The sequence below is a fragment of the Dreissena polymorpha genome, chromosome 2, assembly GCF_020536995.1.
Source record: "Dreissena polymorpha isolate Duluth1 chromosome 2, UMN_Dpol_1.0, whole genome shotgun sequence".
NCBI classification, from domain to species: Eukaryota; Metazoa; Mollusca; class Bivalvia; order Myida; family Dreissenidae; genus Dreissena; species Dreissena polymorpha.
This window is the reverse complement of record NC_068356.1, coordinates 115,458,839-115,481,115: the sequence shown is the minus strand read 5'-3', so window position 1 is coordinate 115,481,115 and position 22,277 is coordinate 115,458,839. Positions and strand designations below refer to the sequence as shown.

Sequence of the window (22,277 nt, the reverse complement as noted above, 5' to 3'; positions counted from 1 at the left end):
TGTCACGTTCATCATATTATTTTAGTAAAACACGGTATACGTTTCAGCGTAATTTATGTTATATTTACAATTAATTGAAGTCAAACGTCTCACTTGATTTCTCCCGCAAACTTACAATGTTCACACTATTTTCTCAAACGCGACTTAATTAACAACACCAACATAACACGCATTCACATCAAATAGCTTATTCAATATTTTCGGAAAACGCTAAATATCTGCAACAAAGTTTTCTTTAGTTTTGATGCACGAAATAATAATACGATCGAATATACGACCAGTCCCTGTGTCTGGGAAATCTGGAATTGCACATTTCTTTGTCAGTACTACTAATTATCGTCGCTGTCAGAGAGTAAAATAAGTAAAAGTGAAAGTGTCAAGGACGTTTTAGTGATCCTGAGACCTCCAACCCACGAACCAAAAGTCTCAAACAGCGAGTCAGTGGCAGCAATATTGTCCAATGTTGTTCATGGGTAACAGAAGTTAATGGAGGTAAAAAGATCTTTACTTAACTAAACTTATATAAGTATGTAGTGAAATCAACGCAAAATGAAATCGCACGTGAGTAATTATTAAAAACAGACAGATAGTGTGTTGAATAAAATATTAGACACTACAGATGATAACATTTAAATACAAAAACATATCTTAATGTAACTTTATAAACATATACTAGACTTTAAAATAAAACAGTTGTTTGAAAAAATAATCATCCCTTTTGTAGGTTAATTGTGTTCTTTGTGTATTCTTCACATGTGCAGATCAGTGCGTTCAGAAGTCGATACTGCTCCTTGGGTACTTGACTACACTGTCAAAAATATAAGTAATAACAAACGAAAACTGATTTTTTGCTTAAGCATCTCATAGTGTTAGGTCAATGAGATTAAACATTCTAATTTCAGAATAATTTTAAATTTTGTTTGTATTTTAGACTGCGAGTAGGCTTAAGAACAATGAAAGGGGGTAAACACAGAAAATTCTGCTCGCCTGAAGTCTGCTGTCCTCAATGCTCTGGTGATGGTCAGCATTGAAGGACCAGACAATGAGGCAGTGGACTTGGTTATTTTATAATATAAAATATGACTTTAATATAATAAATTGAGGAACAATAAATAAACAATAAAATAAATTTTAATGCTTTCATACCTCCAAATAAGTGTGTATTTTATATAGGAACATGTAGAAAAAAGTAATTAAATAGCTCCTAAGTATTGTGTTTTGTGATTAAGAAAATGTAGAGAAAAAAAGAAAGCTTAATGGGCACCCTTTTGAATCAACACCCATTCCGCCATGTCTTGCCGCTGTGCTTGACCAAAATCCTGGGGAAATGCCTGATTATATATATATATATATATATATATATATATATATTTCATTTAAACAGTATGGTTCTGTAGAAAAATGAGAGCTTATAGTATTTATTAAACACACAGCATGTCATGATTGAAGAACTCCCACTCAACAAAAGGCAGTCATATAGAATACAACACATATACCTGCTTACCTTTATGAATTCAGTCACACACATCAAAACACACACACACACACATGATATATCAAAGACTGGATTAACATGTATATACATAGTTATGTGGAAGCCAATATTTTGTAACACATACTGTTAATGTGACAGTCCATAATTACTCCCAAAATATATGACACAATGTAGTATAATTATAATCACAAAGGATTTAGAGAATAAACATGAATACAAAATATTTTTCAAGAACCTAACAGATCTATTTTTGTACCTTTTAATGATATTCTGAATAAAAAACTTCCTCTTTTTCCAGTACAAACAATACATTATAAACAAGAAGGCATAGAGGGCCCTTCATCACTCACCTAAGTGCACAGACACCAATTGTTAAAGACATGACCGGTTGTATTGTTTTGACCCAAATGGCCCTGATTCAAGCCTTCATAATACATGGATCAAGATAAACATACTCACCACCTTTAATCAAAATCTGACCTGGTGATCTAGCTTTTGGACGCACCTTACTCAGATTCCAACTCGGCCACATTGTCAAAATAAACCTTCTGACAAAGTTTCATCAAGCTTGAGTCATAAATGCTGCCCCTAGAGAGTAAATATTTACCTCGAGACCTAGATTTTTGATGAACTTGAAACAGATTGAATTTCAGCCTAGATATAGTCAAGATAAACATTTTGGCCTAGTTCCATCAGGATTGAGTCATACATGTGGCAACTAAAGAGTTAACAAGGTTTTTAAAAACAACAACAACACGGTGATCTAGTTTTGCGACGCACACGACTTAGATAAAAACTCCGCCTAGAAAATGTCAACATGGACATTCTGACCAAATTTCCTCAAGATTTGGTAAAAAAAGTGGCCTCAAGAGTGATAACAATCTAAAAGTTGATGTTGCACACTACAGAATGCAAGACCATGGACATAGTGTGATCACGGTAGTGAACCTTGAGCACTTGATGCTCAGGTGAGCTGAAAAATATTAAGCTTTTATCAAAGTTGTCATTTTCACACAAAATTCATCTTCCATTTTTTAAACAGTCTCTGGGATATAGTATTTTTAACAATCTTTAATAAAAAACATTGGTTACCTTGAATCAAGAAGATACTAGTAACTCAAATCAACAATACTGGAGTAACAGGCTTGCACTCTCAATAAATTATTTAAAAAACAAGGGACAAAATTGTCACAAAACCAGGTTTTCATTGTGAAAAAAAAATCTGATAAAGGGAGAAAACTCAAACTGAACTTTTGAAATGACCAAAAAAAATTAACCCCCTTTGTAAGTTTTTTTTTTTTTTTAAATCTATTTTTAGTCGTGGCGACCTTGACATTGGAGATATTGACGTGATTCTTTCGTGGGACACACCGTCCCATGATGGTGAACAAATGTGCCAAATGATTTTAAAATCTCACAATGAATGACATAGTTATGGCCAGGACAAGCTCATTTATGGCCATTTTTGACCTTTGAACTCAAAGTGTGACCTTGACCTTGGAGATATCGACGTAATTATTTCGCGCGACATACCGTCCAATGATGGTGAACAAATGTGCCAAATGATTTTAAAATCTGACAATGAACGACATAGTTATGGCCCGGACAAGCTTATTCCGCCAGCCCGCCAGCCAGCCAGCCCGCCAGCCCGCCCGCATTCGCCAATCTAATAACCAGTTTTTTCCTTCGGAAAACCTGGTTAATTATCCAAACCAATTATCTTTTATGTGAGAAAAAAATCAGCTATAAACAATGACTGAATATCACCAGAACATTCTGAATTCTCTATAATTTACGAATCCAGAGATCAGTGCCAATTATGAATAGCACTTACTTATATAAATATTGCACAGTTACAGAGTTTAAGTAAAAACCCACAGATCACTAAGATTTCTCTGGAACAAACATGAGTAAATAAAACACAATACTGGAATAATCTGCAATTGGGAAATGCAGTCAATATAATTTTAAAAAATACTGCAATTCACTACTTGTTAAATAATAACAAAATATTGATAAATAAAGCAAATGCAATATTTATGGGTGTTCATCATTTGTACTAGATTTGATTATTGAACAAATTAAGTATTTTACTTCAAAATTACAAAAATAGTTCGGCTAATCATATACAGTTTCAATGACAATTTATACAGAGAACTGTATATGTTGTTATGTGACATACAGGTCACAGTCCCTTCAAATAGCCTGTCAAAATACATACTTGTAATACATTTAATTGAATACTTTAACTGTAATCTCATAAACGTTATTAAAACATCATTTAAATTATACTTAAAGTGTTTACATTATGAAATGCTGGGACAATGTTTTAATTATTTCTCATTCTATCAAGACATGCAACTATTTTCTGTAGACAAAGACAGAATTTTAGTGTGGGTTATTTTGCAACAAACCATGGGCAGAGCCTAATGTTGTGAAAAGAGTTCAGAAAATTCCTTGAAATAGATCAGTAAAATGCATGTGCTTAATGTGCAAATGTTTGACAAACAAATAACTTTGGAAATATGAAGCAGAGTAAAAACACAATTGTTAAACAATTGTTTATGTCTTAGTTAAAAAACTGTTAACATAGAGGATATTTGTTGGATTCGGTGGATTATCGATTTTAATTCACGAGTGATCATAGAAAATAATATTTTCACGAGTGGCGCAGCCACGAGTGAAAATATATTTTTTATATGATCACGAGTGAATTAAAATCGATAATCCACCGAACCCAACAAATTTTCTTTTTATTTAATGCTTTTTTTCACAGTTTATATCCATTGTTAAAGAGTTTAACTTAAGAATTTCGCTGGGAAAATGACGTCATTTCGTCAAAAAAATGACGTCATTTAACATAAACAGTGAAAATTATCGATAATTTTCACTGATAATTTTCATTGTTTGAAACAGTGAAATTATCAGTTTTAATTCACTGATATTTCTCTATTAACCACCGGAAAGCATAAAATAAATAATGTTCATAAGGTATTTCATTTGCATTTATAAGCATAATATTTTCACTCTTTACATAATACAAACAAATTAAACATTGATTTGTGGAAAAATCAAAACAATTTCCAGCTAAATGTTGGTCGTAGCAGTAATAACTAACGGCATGTTGTAAAGATGCTTGTTATTAAACAAATCAGGCTATTGCCTTTTTTTATATTCCCTATATAATTATATGGCTATTGCCTTTTTGTTATATATCCTATATATATGGCTATTGCCTTTTTGTTATATTCCCTATATATATAACTCCAAACTGTTGATTATGAGCTGAATAACAAACACTTAGCCCAAATTATTTATTTGATGACTTATGGAAAACAAACATACATTAAGGATCTATAAAAACAGATATTATCACAAAGCCTCTTGGAGCAAATGAACACAAATTGTTGAAGTACAGAAAGAGAGATAATCTTGTACTTTGATTTCAGTACACACCTGACATACCATATTGGATAGCTGCTAGGCAATTCAATGTGAGCATGTGACTGTCAGCTGTGTACTCTTCCAAATGTATAATATGTTGCGTATAAAATTTAAAAATAAAAAAAAGTGGTTCATACATCATTTTCAAAGATGGCATATTTCCTGATTGTGATCATGTTTTTGTTAAACTGTTATTCAAACTATGTGAAACTTGCACCTGAAAGCAAATATCAGGCTGATATATCCGTTTCCCATCATGTGAATGCAGACAGCTCACGAAATTGGAGGATCTCTACAAAACTTTTCCATTTTGTCTGTTGGCAAAGGTGTATTTCCATACAGCAACTTTCAAGACCACAACAATAGCCCCATCACACAATCTTTACATCCCTGCGCTATCCATTCACTGTTGTCATGGTTACTCCCGCACCTCCCTGTACTTTCCCCAGCCATGGAAACACTTGGTGAAGTTCTTGTGCTCCTTGTACTTCATGGCCAGCAGCAGTTTGCGGGGCCGCTCAGGCTGTTTGTTCCTCAGGTGCTGTATGTAGACCTGCCAAGGAGTTGTAGAAATCAAATAAGGGATAACAAAGATTGATTCTAGTTATCTGGTAAGCTTTTTTGCCTGAAGTATTAACCCTTTCCACTCAGAAGCAAAATGATAATGGCTATGTGCAACCAGCATAAAACCAGAAAAGTCTGAGAATAACACTAACATTGTTCAGGTTTTATGCTGTTTGCTGCTCATCAGTATCTTAGGTTTTAAATGATGCCTTTTAAAACTTTAATTTTCAGAAAGGTCTTTTATTTATTCTAATGGACTACAAACGGGTCAAAATGAGTATCTGAGAGGTGAAGGATTAACACATTCATGCATACAGAAGATACTAAGTGATTCAAATTAGTCAAATTCACTTTTCTCTTGAATTAATGCAGTGGACTTTGCTTAATAAATGGACGAAATAATGGCAAACTACAACAGATCCTTAAATATTGTTAACAACAAGAGTGATTACCTGTGCACTTTTGAAGGCCAGTTTGATTTCCACGTCAGATGTTTTCTTGCCGACCCACAGGAACACTTGCTGACCGTTGTCCAGTATCATAACATCATCATCTGCCAAGTCATCCTGCAGTGGGTAACAAGAGGGTTGCAACATTAACAGATACATGGCCGTCATGACAAAGTTTGGCATACAATTGAGTGTTTTTTATCCATAAAACATCTTTTAATAACAAGAGATGTCGCAACATGCTAAACTATTCTTCCGCTTTGATAGTGTATTATACATTTTCTGTACTTCACCAGATATAATGTCCAAAATGACATATAAAGTTAAATATCTATAGTAGTTTTATAGTACCCGGTATGTGTACAATTAACCCTGAATATTATATGTTAGAAAAAGAAATGTAAACATGCCAAGTAACAAGATTTAAATTTATCAATTAATTTAGTTGAATTATTATCTTTGAACACAACCTAAGATACTTACAAACAAAATTACATCACAATACCTCCATCCTAACTCAAGTTATTGAGTAGAAACTGTTTTCTTATTTTTAGTTACAGTAACCAGACCTTGATCCCACTCTCTCCAAATTCAATTCCAACATAGGGCTCCATGTTAGTTACCTACACACAAAACTAAAAAAACAAAACATCCTCCAACCAACTTAAAGTTATTGAGCCGAAACTCATTTTTAATAATTAAGTAACAGTGAAATAAAATTGGCCCCACTTGCCTCAATTTAATCCTACATTATATAAGCATGCGACTGTGACATCACTACCAACAACTTTTCAGCTATATAACCCCCATCCTTATTAATGTTATTAAGTGCAAACTTTTTTATTTATTTCTACTTACAATGACCTTCACCCAAATGGCCCAAAATGCATTCACATTCTAAGTCTGCAAATCCACTAGAGATACCTAACCCACAATAACTAACTTGATTTCGTACAAAGGGGGCATGATTCTGCTTAATTGCAGATCAGAGTTATGAACCTTCGTCAGTGACCTTCCATGAATATCTCTAAAATATCTTTAGTGGTTATAATAGGTATGAACTTGTTGCATGCAAACCTTTATCTGAATTTCATCTTGCACACAAATCTTAACCTGACCATAATGTGAACAAAAGGGGGAATAATTCTGCTATTAGGCTTGTAGAAGTAATAGGATTTGGTCAGTGACTCTTTCAAAAGACCATGAACAAGTTCATAAAGATTTATTTAAATATTTTTGGTAGAAATAGAAACATGAAGCTGTTACAGGCAAACGTCAACCTGAAATTTCAAAGTACAACAAGAGATGTGTTTGTCAGAAACACAATGCCCCCTAATGCGGGGGATGTTGGATGTATAACTTTACAAGAGCATTACGTAGATGCCGACACAAACAAATGGGTGAGTAGAATAGCTTGGACTATTAAATAAATAACTACCGGTATAACTGTTTCTTAACACAACTTGAGCAATTCTGCCAGATCAACTACAAATATAAACTCTCAAAATATCCAATAGTCTTGCAAATACATATCCATTTGTCAATCTGTAAGATATTGAAAAGGGCAGTAGGGAATTCCTACCAATGACACTCTTTACCCCATCACCATGATTCTACAGAATTTATTCCTACCCACCTGACAGAAGTCTGCACATTTCTCAGATACAGCAAAATACCCTTTCTCATTAGAGCAGCGGAACAGACGGGCGTAGTTCATGAAGTCAGCCTCCTGGAAATATAAAATAACAAAAAGTTAATTATTTATTTATTATTTAAAACACTAAATATTCAAATATTTTATAACAAACAAGAATTTGATAACTGATTTTAAATACACTTGTAGTTCAAATTGTCAATTATAAATTTAAGAACGCCACAATTGGTCTAATATTTTGAGATATGACTGAAAGCCAGAAAGCAAGCATGCATGAGATGTTTGTAAGTCTTGGTAACGAATTGAAGTATCATTACTATGTTAATTGAACAGTTGTGACATCTCAATCAAAATATGAGCTGGCAAACTATTGATTAATTTCCCAGTTTCAAATTATAAAACGCATTCCATAATCTAATCAATTAACTTAAAATCTGTGGACAAACCGCCATCTACAAACATAAAGCCTGAGCTAATTTACCTGATCATATGGTTTCTTGCCACCAATGCCAACCCAGAAGAAGTTCTCAGGCTCCTCCCCCTCATTGATCATCTGAACGGTGTAGTTGTTCTACAAACAACAAAGTGATACAGTCTGGAATATCTAGACATAGTGCTGAAGTGTTTTTTAAAGACACTTTTTGTTACTACCAAAGCTTGGTATAATTTTAAATGACTTTTGTGGATTGTTGTAAACTTTGAAATAAAAAAATTTTTTCATTAATTAAAATAATTTGTATGAGGAATACTAAAAAATAAAAATAAAACATTTCTGTAAGATCATTTGCTATTGAAATACTTCTCTTATTAAACATGTTTTATTCATCATTCTCAACATATACTGAGTTAATCGTTTTAAGAATACAAACCATTTATGAACACAAAATCCTTTTTAAATGAGCTGCGTACAGCCTTAACTGGGCTGAATGCATGCACATCAGGCTTATCTTGGTAGACACTTTCAGCCTAGTTTCAATTTTCGTTTAAAAGACCCTTCCCTTACACTAAAAATCCCATTAAACGGAGAGTGTCATCCATGATTGTCTAGGCTGACTGCACAGTCTAATTGTGAACCACACTATACACACATGTATTAAGTCTGGTTAAACCAAAGCGCGGCTCAAATAATAACTGCCACTCAGTGCCTGTTGCAAGTGATGGCATACCTTGTACATGGCGTAGGCAATCTGCTCAGCCAGACTGGCGTCTTCATGGTTGGCTTTGCTGCCACACCAGACATAGACCACTCCATTGAGGTCCTCCGTGTCAAACGGAACCATCAAGATATAGCTGTAATATGTACATATGTGCATCATTATTATATTCCTTTGTTTTGTTTTTTTAACAGCTAATCATAAGTTAATATCTTACTATTAATTGTTTGCAAACTTACTGTCCAACAAAAGGTCATCACCTTAACATTTTATTCCATGAAATGTATGGTATGCATGCACACATTTGAGTTTACAAACCAGAACATTACATATCTTTTTCTAGTGACTGTACATTACTACAAAAATTAAAAATTTACATAGAATTTATTTATCCAGTGTGTAATGAACATTTAAGACCTTACCAGAAACACGAGTTCAACAAAGCTGCATGTGGCCTTATCTAAAATACAAAGAAGTGTTTAAATGAAAAAAGATTGTGCACAAAAATACACAAACATATTTAACGATTTCTGACAAATACAGGTTTTTACTGAACCTGAACTGTGTGATACATGGAAAAAAATTAAAATTAGGGGACAGCATGACTCTATCCTAAAATACATTTAATACCCTGCATCACACCATACAAGGTAAGTAAGCAGCAGTGTAATTTATTACTAAGAACCATTCTATCTCAAGCATTAATGTAATAACAGGACAAAAGTAAGCTATTTACTTCAAAGTTTTTTATTTAACCTTATCTTATAAGAAAAGCTTCTGACCTTATAAAGAACAAGAGGGCCATCATGGCCCTGAAGTGCTCACATGAGTTAACAGTACACTAAATATGATGCCTGCCAAAGACTTGAAATGATGACCTAGTTTTTTTACCTACATCAGTGACCTAGATACAAACTAGGCCTTGAAATTATCAAGATAAAGATTTCGACCAGATTTCATAAAGATGGAGTAATAAATCTGGCTTCTATAGTGGAAACAAGCTTATTTTAAGATTTGACCATGTGACCTAGTTTTTAAACAAACAAAACCCAGATTCAAAGTAAGCCGAGATAATGACAAAGTTTCATCAAGATGGGATGAAAAATGTGGTCTCTAGAGAGGTAACAGTCTTTAAGTTGATGACTGATACTGAAGGATATACAACGTCAGACACCGTCATAGACTGGCAACAATAGCTCACCATGTTCTCAAGTAAGCTTAACCAATGATTTAAGTATCAATGCATAAAACCAAAATCCAAGCCTTATAAAAAAAACAAGCAAATTCGTTGAATTGATATCCCCCGCCAATAATATGCTTCTGGACACAAAAGTGTAATATTTGACACTAAAAAAGCATTTTTTTAAGATACAAAGGGCCATAACTCCGTAATTAACAGATGGTGTACAATTTCATTTGGCATGCATCATCCTCTTATCCATATATATACTCATACCAAGTTTCAATGAAACCCGCCAAAGCACTTCCAAGATATGGCTCCGGACATATAAGTGCCGGATGGAAAACGCCAAAACAATATCCCTCGGCCGTTGGCGGGGGATAACAACCAACAATACTTAATTATGAATGTGATGCTGAACATGGCTTCTTACCACAAAAAAACACATATGAACATAAAAATACTAATGTGACATTCCTACCTGTATACACCTGGTGGATATGATGCCTCCATTCGCCCGCAGTTCAAAGAACTCCACCTGGGCCTTGGCAGCCCCCTTGCCGGGTTGCGTTCTCTTGCCCCGCCGGATGACGAACTTGCGCTTGAAGTGTGACATGAACTTGAGGTTCTCCTGCTGCTGATGGGTGCGCACAACCTCCAGGTTGTCACCAAACAGGGCCTCAAACTTCTTCTGCAAGCTGGGCAACAGATAAACAAATTGTGAGTTTTTTATTTCTGGTGTCAAATGTCCCTAATGTCCTCATGTATGCATTTAGCATGTCAAAATTAGAGCTGCAACGATTCACCAACAGCTCGATTCGATTTTGATTTTAGACAGTCCGATACCAATTGTTTCGATTCGATTCATCTTTCAACCTAGTTTTATCATATATTCACTCTTCTGCCTCAAAATAAACATTTCTGTTCAAATGTGTTCCATACCTTGATATCTTGGGCATTTGTGTGTTTGTTAGATATAGTTTGGTTGGTTCAGCAGCGTTTGAAAAACTGTTGAAAGTGGGTTAAATTAACATTTGTAAGAAATATTTAGCAAGAAACTGCCAATTTTCTGACAAACAATGTCAATATTTCAATAAAACACATAAAAAAGAACAGCAAATTAGGAACTCAATATTAATTTCAATAAACTTTTGACTAAAAGATTGTGTTGACTTCACGTAATATAATAAATAAATAAATAATAAGGCTGGCAACTTGAGTAGTTGCACTGGTGCTACCTCTAGTCTAGTCCATATAAACGGACTGCCAGAGCCTTTGATAATTTTTGCTATGGCGGCTCTGGCAGTCCATATGCACCCCTTCATAAACATGGGTGCAGTTCAGCGCAGAGAATCCGTGTGCTTCACAAAACAGACGTCGTTCGAGACAAATTGAGGAAAATAATGAATAAACTTCATAAACATGTTAAATTTACCTGAATGGCAACCAACGGATGTTATCCTTTGCATGCACCCTATATAAACACGACGATGTTTCAACACACTTTCCTTGCTGACATGTTTTATGTTTAAATTTGAAACAGTGTATTCTGTAACGAATAACACATCGTTATCGACTTTGTAGGCTCCAAACATAACCCGACGTGCAAAATATTGCTGTACTGCGACCTAACCAATATTGGGTCAATTTTCCAATATGGAGGATACAGCGTACGAAAGCAAAACTAAGTCAATAAAAAGCAATTATTTATTGTTTTAATGGTACCATTCGTATGAGTTTGGTTTAGACAGGTAAATGTTGATAAGATCTTGCAATTTCAGTGTTTCTTAACCATTGCATTGTTGATAAAATTTTGCACCCATGGGCAAGAGCCGGCGCATTGCAACTATCAGTTAACCATTGGGTTATAAATCTGAGAGTTGAATTATTGCAACTACCTCTAGTCCATATAAACGGACTCCCAGAACCTTTGATAATTTTTGCTATGGCGGCTCTGGCAGTCCATATGCACCCCTTCATAAACATGGGTGCAGTTCAGCGCAGCGAATCTGTGCGCTTCACTAAACAGAGTTACAGACGTCGTTCGAGACAAATTAAGGAAAATAATGAATAAACTTCATTACCATGTTAAATTTACCTGAATGGAAACCTACGGACGTTATCCTTTGCATGCATCCGATAAAAACACGACGATATTTCAACACACTTTTCTCGCTGACATTGTTATGTTTAAATTTGAAACAGTGTATTCTGTATCGAATACCACATCGTTATCGACTTTTTGGCTCCAACACATAACACGACGAACAAAATATTGGTGTAATGCGACCTGACCTATATTGGGTCAATTTTCCAATATGGCGGATACAGCGTACAAAACAAAACCTTAGTCAATACAAATCAATTATTTCTTGCTTTAATGGTACCATTTGGATGAGTTTGTGGTTTAGATAGGTAAATTTTAATCAGCTCTTGCAGTTTCAGTGTTCATTAACCTTTGAATTGTTGATAACATTTTGCACCCATGGACAAGAGAGAGTGCATTGCAACTCTCAGCCTAAGCTGAGAGTTGAATTATTGCAACTAGTGCTACCTCCTACTAAAGCAACGTTATGTTTGCGTATGACATGTTGCATAAGATTAGTGGTTGAGCCGGACTTAGGGTACGCCACGTCCGTGAAACACAGTTCAGACGTAGCTCTATCGGGAAGGCTACCATCCCGAAACCCAAAATACTGCCACTATTTTGATTTTAGCTTCTTAGGCGCATCTGATAATTTCAATTTGTCGGCCACAACTTTTTCAGCCATTTTGACGCTTTTTCCGAAAGTAGACCGTAACCCGCTTATTGATTGGATGACTTAAGTAATAAGTAACCAATCGCGCGCGTCGTAATTACAGGTAAAGATGAAACCTATGGCCATAGAAAATAAATAACTAGATTCTCATCCAAATTTTGGGATAAATTGGGGCGGGTGGGTGGGTTTTATTTTGTATTTTGTATTTTTCATTTTATGTGTCCGACCTATATATAAGTAATGAAATGTTCATGAATTTGTTGGTTTATATGCATAATGCCTATATGTATATATGTATGTAAAATTATATAGAATAAAAGAAATACATTATCAAAATTTGACTATTGTGTTTTATTTTATCCTTTAATATCATGTTAAACAAGGGCTGTTTGTAAAACATGCATGCCCCCCTATATGGGCTATAAGTTGTAGTAGCAGCCATTGTGTGAATACGTTTTTTGTCACTGTGAACAACGACTGGTGGTGGTGGTGGTGGTGGTGGTGCAACCTTAATTTCATTTTTGCCCGATGTTTATTGATACAATGCATTACAAAAATGCAGTTAGCCTTACATTTGGTAAAATTTAGGGATGTCAACGAATATCCGAATATTCGGTCCCGGACCGAATATTCGGATACTGTTTTCCGAATCGAATATTCGGAAGAAAAAAAATCGAGTAATTTCAAAGAATTTGTATTCGTAAAAATCGTTCACACATTGTCAATAAAGTTGTTCCTCGTGTCATAATGTTTATTCCGGTTGGCGCGATAATGCGTCGCTATGGTGATGACAGTATACCGGTCATAAATCCCGCTAACAAAGCCAGACACTTTGTGTCAAAATTATGATAGGTGCAAATTGCGTCGGCAATCAAAACACCGACCTGCACTTGATCCAATGACTCGAATTACATTTAAAATTATCAAAGATTAAATGAGTAAAGGAAAAGCCAAGTTTGTGTAAAAAAACAAATAAGACCGTATGGCAATTAAAACACCGACCCGTCATGATCTAATAACTCGAATTACATTTAAAATGATCAAAGATTAAATGAGTAAAGAAAGAGCCGACTTGGTGTGAAAAACAAAACAGATCGTATGGTTATAAACACGTTGTCCAATCAAAAAAGCTTTTAGAAAATAATTTACTCAACCTCTAATGAGTATTTGCGTATCGTATGGTCCAAACATTAATGAATTACTCAATATTCAATCAGATATTATACTAAAAGAAATGTTTTTGGAATTGCACCCTCATTTAATTGAAAATATTATAATTGCTACACGCATAAAGTAAATATTCGTCCAAGCTAAATGCCACCTACGCCTTCCGCTGCTTGGAAGTATTTCACGACATCATCCGATAAGAAGTCGCCGATCCAAGTGTCTTTTAAACGTGGCAACTTTAAAAGACTGACTGTTTAGTCTGTTAAACATGTTCAAAGTGTGTTGTGGCTATGTACATAATTCGTTTAAGTTCAGCTTTAATTATATGTAGATCTAACTTTTTTGTCATGTAATTATTTTGTCGTCTTGTAATATAATGTTTCTCGTTCTATTGTTGATGTACGATATTAATAGTTTAAAAACAGTCTTTGTCATTCAATTTTAACAATAAAAAGTAATCAACAAAATCAGCTTCGAATTAGCGACGGCAACGCTGTGTCAATAATTAGTCACTTCTGGTGAACTTCCGGTAAAAACGAAAGTAGAATTCATGGACTAATGGTACGGTAAACAAAGTTGACTTTTTTCCAACAGATGTTGACCGAATATCCGAATATTCGTTCGGAAGGGTGACCGAATATTCGAATACCGAAATCGGTATTCGTTGCCATCCCTAGTAAAATTTAAATAAATTACAAGGGAGGCAAATGCAGTAACAAAAGAACATGCATAAACAGTAGTTGTTTCCCTTGTTTGAACCATGCTAAATCCTTAAAATGCCTATTTACAGTAACTGTGACCTTCACCTGTGACCTTTGACCTAGTGACCTCAAAATCAATAGGGGTCATCTGCGAGTCATGATCAATGGACCTATGAAGTTTCATGATCCTAGGCCCAAGCGTTCTTGAGTTATCATCAGACAACCATCTGGTGGACGGACCGACAGACCGACCGACATGAGCAAAGCAATATACCCCCTCTTCTTCGAAGGGGGGCATAACAATAATGACATTCAATAAAACATTGACTAGACAAAACATTGACAAGACAAATTATTAAAGAAAATACAAATCTGTAAAAGAACCCTTTAAATTATTTGTTCAGTATCACGAGTATGACTAGATATCATTGATTAATACATGGTATGCATTCAATAGACAGCATTTACTATTTCAAGTTCAGTTTGTATTAATCCGATGAAGATGTTGAGAATGAAGATGATACACATTTAATATGGGAAGTTTCAAGGGTGTCTCCAATACTAAAGTCAAAAAAATTTCCTAGGCAGCCGACAGTTTGACTAACTGTAACATCGGGTGACACCTGTGTCAATTCTAATTTTTATTTCGGCCGACGAAGGCACAGGCATTTTCGGGAGGTCAACTTTCAATGGGGCATGATCATACAAACCACAAATGAAATCATCGTACAGGTCCGTGAGAGTTAAAGTTTCTGCATATTTTGACACCCCGTACCAATCTTTTACGGTTGTAACACCGTTTCTACACCTCAAAATAAGAAACATTTTGTTGTTGTTTTTTCGCTCGATCACTTAAATTTCAGACGACGCTGGTGCGCCGTTAAAAATCGATAGGCATCTCTAAGACATTGAGTTCCCGATTCGCACTTCGCTATTTTCGTACTTATTCAGCCGTTTCTTCCTTAGTATTTTGCTGCTCGAATTGTTTTTATGGATTTTTTTTTCAAAATAAAAAACGTTCGGGCGGGACAATTTTTGATGGGCGGACAGGGAAGAGAATCTAGGAATTTATTTTATATGGCCTATCAAATAGTCAGAGAACAGCGCACTTTACGTATCTATGTCTATATGTTAAAGAATCGAATCGAATTTGGTAGGGTTGGTATTGTAATCGAATCGACGCATTTAAAACCGATTTTTGATGCATCGGATCGAATCGTTGCAGCTCTAGTCAAAATACATGAATATAGTCACAGTGGATGCTTCCACTGTGGGAACCCTTGATAGTTTAAAAGTTCTATGCAAATGCAATGAATGAATGTCCACTGGATACACTGCAATCGTATGTGCATTCAACATACAACAGATATCTTTACAAATGCTAAAACAGGCCTAATTGCTATTTCGGGTTTAGTTCCAAGCATTTAACATTATTGAAGTCTTAATATGCAACTGTCATGACAAAGACCGGATAACACTTGTCTGAAGCCCATGCTACTTACCTGATGGTAAACCTGTAGAACCTCATGTTTCTTGCCTAAAGGTAAACATGTAGAAGCCAATGCTACTTACCTGACGGTAAACCTGCGGAAGCCCATTTTACTTACCTTGAGGTAAACCTGTAGAAGCCCATGTTACTCACCTGAAGGTAAACCTGTAAAAGCCAATGTTGCTTACCTGAATGTTACTCTGCAGAAGCCCAAGTTGCTTACCTGAAGGTAAACCTGTAGATGCCCATGTTATTTACCTGAATGTAAACCTGTAGAAGCCCAAATTACTACCTGTATGTAAACCTGTAGAAGTCCATGATACTTAACTTAAGGTAAACTCGCAAAAGCCCATGTTATTTACCTGGATGTAAACCTGTCGAAGCCCATGCTACTTACCTGAATGTAAACCTGTCGAACCCAAGTTACTTACCTAAAAGTAAACCTGTAAAAGCCAACGTTACTTACTTGCAGGTAAACCTGTAGAAGCTCAAGTTACTTACCTGAAGGTAAACCTATAGAAGCCCATGTTAATTACCTGAAGGTTAATCTATAGAAGCTCACATTACTTACCTGAAGGTAAACCTCTAGACGCCCATCTTGCTTACCTGAATGTAAACCTGTAGAAGCCCATGTTGCCAGCGTCTCTGCCCTGCCAGAAGTAGACCACACACTTGATCTGCTCTTCTGGAAGCTCTGCATCCTCATCTTCATCCTCAGGCACCTCTTCTGGTATCCAGTAGCGACACATGAACACATAGCAGTCCTCACTGTGGAATATACCTGCAATGATATGAACACATTGCAGTCCTCACTGTGGAATATACATGCAATGACATGAACATATAGCAGTCCTCACTGTGGAATATACAGTGGAAACTCTAAACCGGATCCTCTCTATACCAGAATCCTCTCTAAACCGGACAAATTGTCCGGTCCCATTTCGTTTTTCTATAAAACCATGCGTAAAATATCTCCGCAAGACCGGAATCCCCTCAATTCCGAATGCCGGTCGTTCTTTGGGTCAAAATTGGGTCATTCCATATGTAATTGTACCTCTCTAAACCAGTAAGGATCGGTTTATTGCACCTCAGACCCAGAGTCAAAAACTTGTGAATAGCCGATTAAAGCCGTATGAAATTAATTAAGATGGTCGAAAGTTTTGCATACTGTAAAAATCGCAAAACAATTTAATCAGAGTTTGCCTGTGATGTGCATATCGATCAATAGAAGTGATAATACTGATTATAAATACTGATAACAACATAGGGTTCTTAAGTGTTTGGTTTTTGATGTAGGAAGTCGTGCTAAATTTTAATAAGCTTAATGCTATTTAATTTGAATTGTTTTTTACAATTGCTAATTTAGTGTCATATAAAATGGTGATTTGCAGAGTTCTTGAAGCAGTTGCATTAAGATATTCATTAAGATTTTTAAATTGGCAATTAAGATAATGAAGACTAAAAATGTCTGAACTTCTTTCTAAGCGAAGGCGCTTGGCATTGTCTCTAGTAGACAAAATCAAACTGATCAAATATTGAAGATGCTGTCAGAGAAATATGGGGTAGAAAAGTAAACAATAGGGGATATTGTGCGAAAAAAATCCGTTTACATGTCTCATTGGGAAAAGAACTCTTCTTCCAACAAAACTCGGTTTAACAATGAGATGAAATTTGAAAAGATCAACAAACTTGTATGGGACTGGTTCTGTATTATAAGGGCTAAGTCATTGTTGATCTCTGGTCCGATCATAAATGGAAAGACAATGAGCTGAATGTTCTACATTAATAAACTATTAAAATTTGCTGAAAGTGTGTGTTTTTCCACATTAGGCTATGTCATTGACCTTCTGAAAGTAAAATAGTCCATTTCCCCTCTAAACCGGAATCTTCTCTAAACCCAAATTTCCTTTCGGTTCCGGTTATGTCCGGTTTAGAGGGGTTCCACTGTACCTGCAATGACATGAACACATAGCAGTCCTCACTGTGGAATATACCTGCAATGACATGAACATATAGCAGTCCTCACTGTGGAATATACCTGCAATGATATGAACACATAGCAGTCCTGGCTGTTGAATATACCTGCAATGACATGAACACATAGCAGTCCTGGCTGTGGAATATACCTGCAATGATATGAACACATAGCAGTCCTGGCTGTTGAATACACCTGAAATGACATGAACATACAGCAGTCCTCACTGTGGAATATACCTGCAATGACATGAACACATAGCAGTCCTGGCTGTTGAATACACCTGCAATGATATGAACACATAGCAGTTCTGGCTGTTGAATACACCTGCAATGATATGAACACATATCAGTCCTGGCTGTGGAATATACCTGCAATGATATGAACACATAGCAGTCCTGGCTGTGGAATATACCTGCAATGAAATGAACACATAGCAGTCCTGGCTGTTGAATACACCTGCAATGATATGAACACATAGCAGTCCTGGCTGTGGAATATACCTGCAATGATATAAACACATAGCAGTCCTGGCTGTGGAATACACCTGAAATAAGAGGAAAACATAACAGTTTTAGTCCTTGCTTTTGAAAACTCCAGAAATAACACAAGCCAGTGTGGCCATAAAATGTGGGCTGTGCAGACAGTTTTTGGCTAGCACACCTAATTAAAAAGAAAAGTTTTTTTCTGCTTAAGAATGTCATGAACTGTAGTTGTTTTATGTTTCTTTAACATTAAATATTCCAGTTGAGAACTGGACTATGGTCACAATTGTGTAATGGTCTGTCTGTTTTTTTAAAGCATGTCATATTGGCACTTGCAACTTGAAGGTACAAGGTCTCTTATCGCTTACAATTAAGCATTTATGCAATCAGCTAAATCGGTACCGCCATATTTGATTTTCAAGAAAACACTCAAAACAAACAAAGAAGGTTGGAGAAAAACTGGGAGCTAAGACCCACCTACATTATATTGTATTCTGTATAATGAGAAAGCTTGATTTACAGTGTTATATCTCGATGGTTACCTATCTCATCCTCTGGAAGCCTTACAAACTTCTTGTCCTCCAGAACAAAGGCCTCCATACCATCCAGGTCTTCATTCCATTCCTCAATCAGATTCTCCTGAAATTGTTACACAGTGCACATGAAACATGTGATATACTAGAAAGCTCCAGCCATATAGAAAATTCAGTTACCGATGAATTTATTTATTCTGAATTAAAAGTAGAAAATTACTTCCTTTCTTTCAAGCTTTAACACAATGCTTGACTCAATTAAACTCTATTTTTCAATGTTCAAATTTTATAACTAAGTTGAGCTGAAGTTGAACTGACTGGCCTGTTGCCATACAAATACATGTATATATGAGCCGTTCTATGAAAAACAAGATTGAGAGAACTAGATGCCTATTGGCAACATAACCAGTTGATAGTCAAGTATGCCAGTCATATTGTTAGTATTTTAAAACAACCATGTCACCATGACCTTGGGACTAAGACATCAAGCAAAACACATCCTCTTAATAAAGTGAACAGTTAGTCTTTTTCTTAATTTTTATTTTCTGATCCACGGTCTGCACAATATATAATGCCCATATTTTTAGCGTTTACCAATTACGTGACCGTGATCTTTCAGCTATTCTGAAGAAGTATTTTTTGTATGCTGAACCCATTTGATTCATGAAATCAATTTCCTGTATTCATCTTGTAAGAAATGGTTTCCCACCATTTAAAGCATTCTGATTGACCATCTCCAAAGAGTGATCAGTATTGGATGTTCCCTACATAATGTAATTGCCACTTTTATTTACACATTGTTTACAGAAATGCACAAATGCTATGTTTAGAAAAGGGTTTTTACAAAAATATTTTCAGTGACCAGAGATAAAAAGACATATGCCAGGACAAAAAAAAGAAATTAATTTTTTAACTAATTGTTTTCACTACCAAAATGATATTGTAAATGGTCTGTTACATATCTTCAGGTAAAAGAAACCCAGCCAATACATGCATTACAGTGTTTGCTGGTTAGATTTGAAAACTCTTCCTTGCATTTTGTGTAACCCTTTACAACTTAGATACGTATTCAAGTTTTAAAGGTTTCATTCCCAACCCTTGTGTACTGATTAGCAGCAAACAGCATATAACCTGAACAGACTGTGAGTTACTGGCAGGCTGTTCTGGTTTTATGCTGTTTGCACATTTGCCATTTTCCCTTTGGCTCTGAGTGGGAAAGGCTTAAAGGACCTGGATCATTGTCTTTCATCCTTAATCACTAATAATATTCTCAAACAAATTGTCACACTTGCCCCAATATTTTGTTCAATTATAATGTCTATTCATCAATAATTACATTTTGCAACAAGGGCTGTTAGTAAAACACGCATGCCCCCCAAAATGGGCGGTCAGTTGAAGTGGCAGCCATTGTGTGAATCCCTTTTTTGTCACTGTGACCTTGACCTTAGACCTAGTGACCTTCAAATCAATAGGGGTCATCTACTAGTCATGATCGATGTACCTATGAAGTTTCATGATCCTAGGCCTAAGCATTCTGGAGTTATCATCCGATACCATTTTACTGTTTCGAGTCACTGTGACCTTGACCTTTGACCTAGTGACCTGAAATCAATAGGGGTCATCTACCAGTCATGATCAATGTACCTATGAAGTTTCATGATTCTTGGCCTAAGCATTCTTGAGTTATCATTGGGAAACCATTTTACTGTTTCGAGTCACTGTGACCTTGACCTTGTGATCTGAAAATCAATAGGGGTCATCTGCCAGTCATGATCAATGAACCTATGAAGTTTCATGATCCTAGGCCAATGCTTTCTTGAGTTATCATCCAGAAACCATTTTACTGTTTCGAGTCACTGTGACCTTGACCTAGTGACCTGAAAATCAATAGGGGTCATTTGCCAGTCATGATCAATTTACCTATGAAGTTTCATGATCCTAGGCCTAAGTGTTCTTGAGTAATCATCCGGAAACCATTTTACTGTTTAGTTACTTTGACCTTGTACTTTGACCTAGTGACCTGAATATCAATAGGGGTCGTCTGCCAATCATGATCAATGTACCTATGAAGTTTCATGATCCTAGGCCTAAGCGTTCTTGAGTTATCTTCTGGAAACCATTTGGTGGACGGACCGACCGACGGACCGACATGTGCAAAACAATATACCCCCTCTTCTTTGAAAGTGGGCATAAATATGGGATCTACTTCACTTGTTAATATGTACATGTTTCAATAAATAGTGTTGATTCAACACTTACAATATAAAGCTAGTATTATAACCATACGAACTCTGAACTATGAAGATTCTGTAAGTCTTGGAAAACTAAGTTATGCAAAATTTAAGAAAAACGAAGATGAAAAATGTGTGAAGCAGACTGATGTAATGGTCGACTTACAGCCTCCTCTGTAGGCATGGAGGGTTGCCTGGCCATGAACAGGGCTGACAGGTCTGTCTTCAACTTGTCTCGCTCCATTATCACCTGCACACATCACATACATGTACAACGGGGTTTTAGCGATAGAATCTGGTGTATACAAGTTTGTTATAGGTATATGTCGATACTGAACAGTCAAGCTGGTCAGCATAGACTTCAAGGTTTGTAGGCACACTGTTCAATTTAAATGATCCTTATGGAAGAATAAGTACAATCCATATTTGTTGTAAATAGTAAATTACCTGAATACTTAATAATATGAATACTTTTTGGCAATAACTTTGACTAAAACAGTTTAATTCCAAACTCCAAAAACAAAGAAGAAAAAATGCATTTTGCATTTTGTTCCCAACATAATTAAAAATGCTAAGAGTGTTACCTTCATATCAGCCCCCCTCCTAATGATGGACTCTGCTGTACGTGTATAGTCCACGGGTATGACGTCATCCCAGCCTATGAACTTAGTCTTGAAGATCTGGGGCTCTGTCCCCTCCAAGCACCGCGTCACGCTGCAGTAGTCCGGCCTCTCCAACATGCTGTTCAACTCTTGTGACAGTTTGAGAGCTGCAGCTCGGATCAGGCGTGTTGACTTCTTGCCTATCCACACGAAAACATCTGTCTTGCAGTCAAGAATGTAGACCTGCTTGGTGTCAAGAAGCTTTTGCTTCAGCTTTCCTTCGGGTATCTCCTCTAAGAAGGAAAGGTATTTGGTACATTGAAGAAGAGCCCCATGAAATACATCATAGCAGTAATATATACAAGAACTTTTGAATCTTGGCATGAACCCTGATG

General features: G+C 35.9%; 1 protein-coding gene across 1 annotated transcript in view; it reads right to left on the bottom strand.

The window, feature by feature from the left end:
* Nucleotides 1-4,478: 4,478 nt before the first annotated feature.
* LOC127868601 (protein flightless-1 homolog) overlaps nt 4,479-22,277 on the bottom strand; it is a 65,498-nt gene continuing 47,699 nt past the window's right edge. The window contains exons 21-31 of the mRNA XM_052410479.1: nt 21,865-22,175; nt 21,447-21,530; nt 19,059-19,155; nt 16,663-16,837; nt 10,422-10,638; nt 9,183-9,220; nt 8,773-8,896; nt 8,088-8,177; nt 7,589-7,681; nt 5,956-6,069; nt 4,479-5,492 (exon numbers count right to left, since the gene is read on the bottom strand). Of these exons, the coding sequence (XP_052266439.1) occupies nt 5,358-5,492; nt 5,956-6,069; nt 7,589-7,681; nt 8,088-8,177; nt 8,773-8,896; nt 9,183-9,220; nt 10,422-10,638; nt 16,663-16,837; nt 19,059-19,155; nt 21,447-21,530; nt 21,865-22,175 (1,478 nt within the window). The 3' untranslated portion in view covers nt 4,479-5,357. The remainder of the gene's footprint in view (nt 5,493-5,955; nt 6,070-7,588; nt 7,682-8,087; nt 8,178-8,772; nt 8,897-9,182; nt 9,221-10,421; nt 10,639-16,662; nt 16,838-19,058; nt 19,156-21,446; nt 21,531-21,864; nt 22,176-22,277) is intronic.